Source organism: Papaver somniferum, chromosome 8, assembly GCF_003573695.1.
Source record: "Papaver somniferum cultivar HN1 chromosome 8, ASM357369v1, whole genome shotgun sequence".
Lineage (NCBI taxonomy): Eukaryota > Viridiplantae > Streptophyta > Magnoliopsida > Ranunculales > Papaveraceae > Papaver > Papaver somniferum.
Genome location: NC_039365.1, coordinates 922,659 through 926,235, shown reverse-complemented (window position 1 = coordinate 926,235; position 3,577 = coordinate 922,659). Strand labels below are relative to the sequence as shown.

Here is a 3,577-nt window from a genome sequence, read left to right as displayed (position 1 = left end):
GAAACACCTGACGTGTGTTTGATAACAAACGTAAATTGTTGCAAGTAAGATATCCATGATGCGTGACGAGCTGAGATTTTATCTTGACTGTTCAGGTGTTTTAAAGCATCATGATCTGTGTAAAGAACAAATTCTTTATGGAAAAGATAATGTCTCCAGTGTTTGATTGCTTGAACCACTGCATAAAATTCCACATCGTAAGTACTATAACGTAGACGAGCTCCAGCCAGTTTTTCACTGAAGAAGGCAATAGGTTTGTTGTTTGGCTCAAGACAGCACCAATGCCCAACTTAGAAGCATCACTATGAAGTTCAAAAACTTGAGTAAAATCTGGAAGAGCTAGAATAGGTGCTGATAACAATTTCGTCTTAATGATCTCAAAAGCTGTAGTTGCTTCGGCAGTCCAAGTGAAGACACTATCATGACGAATACAATCAGTGATAGGTGCCATCAAACTGCTAAATTGCGGCACAAATCTTCGATAAAAAGATGCTAGACCATGAAAACTTCGAGTTTCAGATAAAGTAGTAGGAGTAGGCCAAGATTTTATTGCTTCTACCTTGCTCGGATCGACGGCTAGACCTTGTGCTGAGACGATGTATCCAAGGAAGTGAACCTCAGGAGAGCCAAACTCACACTTTTTTGTGTGGCAAATAGTCGATCTCGACGGAGAACAAGAAGTACTTCTCTTAAGTGTGCAAGATGTTCAGTGAAGGACTTACTAAATATGAGAATATCATCAAAATAAACAACTACAAACTTACCTATGAAGGGCCGAAGAGATTGATTCATAACACGCATGAAAGTGCTTGGTGCATTGGACAAGCCAAAGGGCATGACAAGCCATTCAAAAAGTCCTTCGCGAGTTTTAAAAGCCGTCTTCCATTCATCTCCTGGGCGGATCCGTATCTGATGATAACCACTTCGAAGATCCAGTTTAGAGAAAATCGTTGCAGCTCCAATTTGATCTAATAGATCGTCGAGACGGGGAATGGGAAATCTATAGCGTACTGTAATTTTATTTATAGCACGGCTGTCGACACACATCCTCCAAGATCCATCCTTCTTTGGTATAAGCAAAGCTGGGACTGCACACGGACTCAAGCTTTCACGTAAATATCCCTTCAACACAAGTTCCTCAACCTGTCGTCTAAGTTCTTCATGCTCACTCGGACTCATACGATAATGAGCTCTATTAGGAAGAACAGCATCTGGAATTAGATCAATATGGTGTTGAATATCTCTGAGTGGAGGAAGGCCGGGTGGTAACTCATTAGGAAAAACATCCTGAAACTCTTGCAATAGTCTTTGAAAATGTTCTGGAGGTGACGGCAAAGACTTTCTGACAACCGAATTGATCAATATTAGAACATATCTTTCTTCGCGAAGTGTTTCTTCAAAAGATTTTTGCTGCAAGAAAAGGACTGGAGCTGATGGTGTATGTTGTTTCTCGGGCAAAGAAGGTTGTAGAGTGAAATTGCGATTATTGTAACGAAAACTGTAGGTATTACGATAGCCATCATGTTGTACTCGAAGATCAGATAACCAAGGACGTCCTAAAAGTAGATGGCAAGCATCCATTGGAGCAATATCACAATGAATTTGATCCTTATACGAATCTCCCACCGAAAAAGAAATCAATGCTCGTCGAGTTATGAGTACATCAGTATTCCGATCCAACCATGCCAACTTGTAGGGGTTAGGATGTAGTTCTGTTGATAATTGAAGTTTGGTTACAACCTCCTCAGCAATGACGTTTTCACTACTACCAGAATCAATTATGAAGTTACACACCTTGCCTCCAATAGTACACTTTGAGTGAAAAAGATTATGTCGTTGAGGGTTGATATCTGTTCCACGCGGAGCTAAACACACACGTCGCAACATTAATGCTGGTCCGCTATCTGCTTTAAGAACCTCTACTTCATCCTGTGGCTCTGTAGTTTCCTCATCGTAAATTACTTCAACGTCATTACCAGCAGTGTCAAGGAGGAGGCCTCTTTTGTTTCTAGTGGGGCAGGAAGACTGTCGATGACCTAAATCTCCACAAGAAAAGCAACGAATTGAGTTTGGTCGAGTTTGTCGAGTGTCAAGAGCTGGAACAATGGGTGTGTCTGCTTTGACAGATATAGCGTCATCTGTCGCAGTCGGAGTCTGATTTGGTCGAGAAGAACGAACAGTAGACCATGATGAGAAGGATAATTTAGTTTGCGCCTCAATAGTCAAAGCTTGCTGATGTGCTTCTGACAGTGTTGATGGATGGAAGAGATTGATTGTGTGTTGGATCTGTTGTCGTAATCCTGCTGTAAACCGTGCCACCAGTTGACGCTCAGAGTCTTGTATATCAACTCGATTGAGAAGTAAAAAAAATTCAGTAGAGTAGTCAGCCACAGATCGATTTCCCTGACGGATGGTATGGAGACGCTGAAACATTAGCTGGTCATAATTGTAAGGAAAGAATGTTTTCTTAAGTTTTGATGAAAGTTTATCCCATGACATAATCTTTGGCTTTCCAATACGTGCACGAGTTGTCTTCAATTGTGTCCACCAGGCAGCTGCTCTGCCACGAAAACGCATTGTTAAGACAGGAACACATTGATCCATTGGAACTCGTTTGAATTCTAGGATTTCTTCTACCGTGACTATCCAATCGAGCAGTTCTTCAGCTGAAGAATTTCCATGAAACTCTGGTATCTCGGTTTTGAAACCCGATTCCCAATGAATATGAGCTGCTGCGTTTGGTACGTTATCTGGTGCTAGAGTACGGTTGGTGTGTAGAGGAGCAAAGGGATTAACGTCGTCTGCAAACGGGTTTTCTTCGTCATCAACATCGTCTCTGGTACTGTTAACGTGAGCAACATGCTCGCGTACGGCTGGTGCTGGTTGTTGAACCCGAAGGGTTTGGAGGGCAGTTGTGATGGAAGCCATCTGGGCTTGTAGCTCAGTAATGGCGTCACGATTGATTTCTGCTGCAGTACGAACTGGTGTTCGACGAGGTCTCACCATTGTAGTGACAGACAAAGAACGTAGCCTGTCTCTGATACCAACCTGGCGCAGCGTATCAACGGTGATTCAGCTCAATCTAGAAATATAGGTTAAATTTCTAGAGACCTGACTTCTTGAATCGAAGAGTTCAATCAAATTCGATGCAAGGCTCTTGAATTGATGACAGAATCAAATCAATGCAAGGATTTAGAGAAAACTCTAGTGTATTATCTCTTAAAACTGAATGAATAAAACTATCTTACAATCCCTTATTTATATGAACCTATCTTTCCTAAAAATCAAACATCTAAGAAAAGGAATTATAAAAGAAAAAAAGGAAATCTAAAAAGACCAAAATTAGGAAAGGTATCAAGATGCTGCATCAGTACACCCACATCATCCTGGTATAATCGTCCACGAATAACAGAAAATATCTTCTGTTGTTGAGTGAAGTTGTTCTTGTCGGACCGCAGATATCAGCGTGCACCAATTCGAGGGGCCTTCTTGCTCTCCACGATGTCTTGGTAAATGGAAGTCTGTGAAACTTCCCAAGAATACAACCTTCAAATACTTTATCTCCACCGTCGATATT

General features: G+C 41.5%; 1 protein-coding gene across 1 annotated transcript; it reads right to left on the bottom strand.

Annotated features, from left to right (window-relative positions):
• Positions 1 to 1,165: 1,165 nt before the first annotated feature.
• LOC113304132 lies at positions 1,166 to 3,006 on the bottom strand. Its single transcript, XM_026553196.1, has 2 exons — positions 1,285 to 3,006; positions 1,166 to 1,192 (listed from the first exon to the last, which is right to left on the bottom strand). Exons 1-2 carry the CDS (start codon positions 3,004 to 3,006, stop codon positions 1,166 to 1,168), a joined length of 1,749 nt encoding a protein of 582 aa, XP_026408981.1.
• Positions 3,007 to 3,577: the final 571 nt, after the last annotated feature.

Bases quoted from the DNA above. Each gene is read 5' to 3' on its own strand.
- LOC113304132 (XM_026553196.1), bottom strand. From the start codon at position 3,006: ATGGTGAGACCTCGTCGAACACCAGTTCGTACTGCAGCAGAAATCAAT. The intron at 1,193-1,284 runs GTTTTTCCTAAT...TCTTCCTAATAG, and splicing joins TATTGCAAGAGTTTCAGGAT to AGCTCATTATCGTATGAGTC.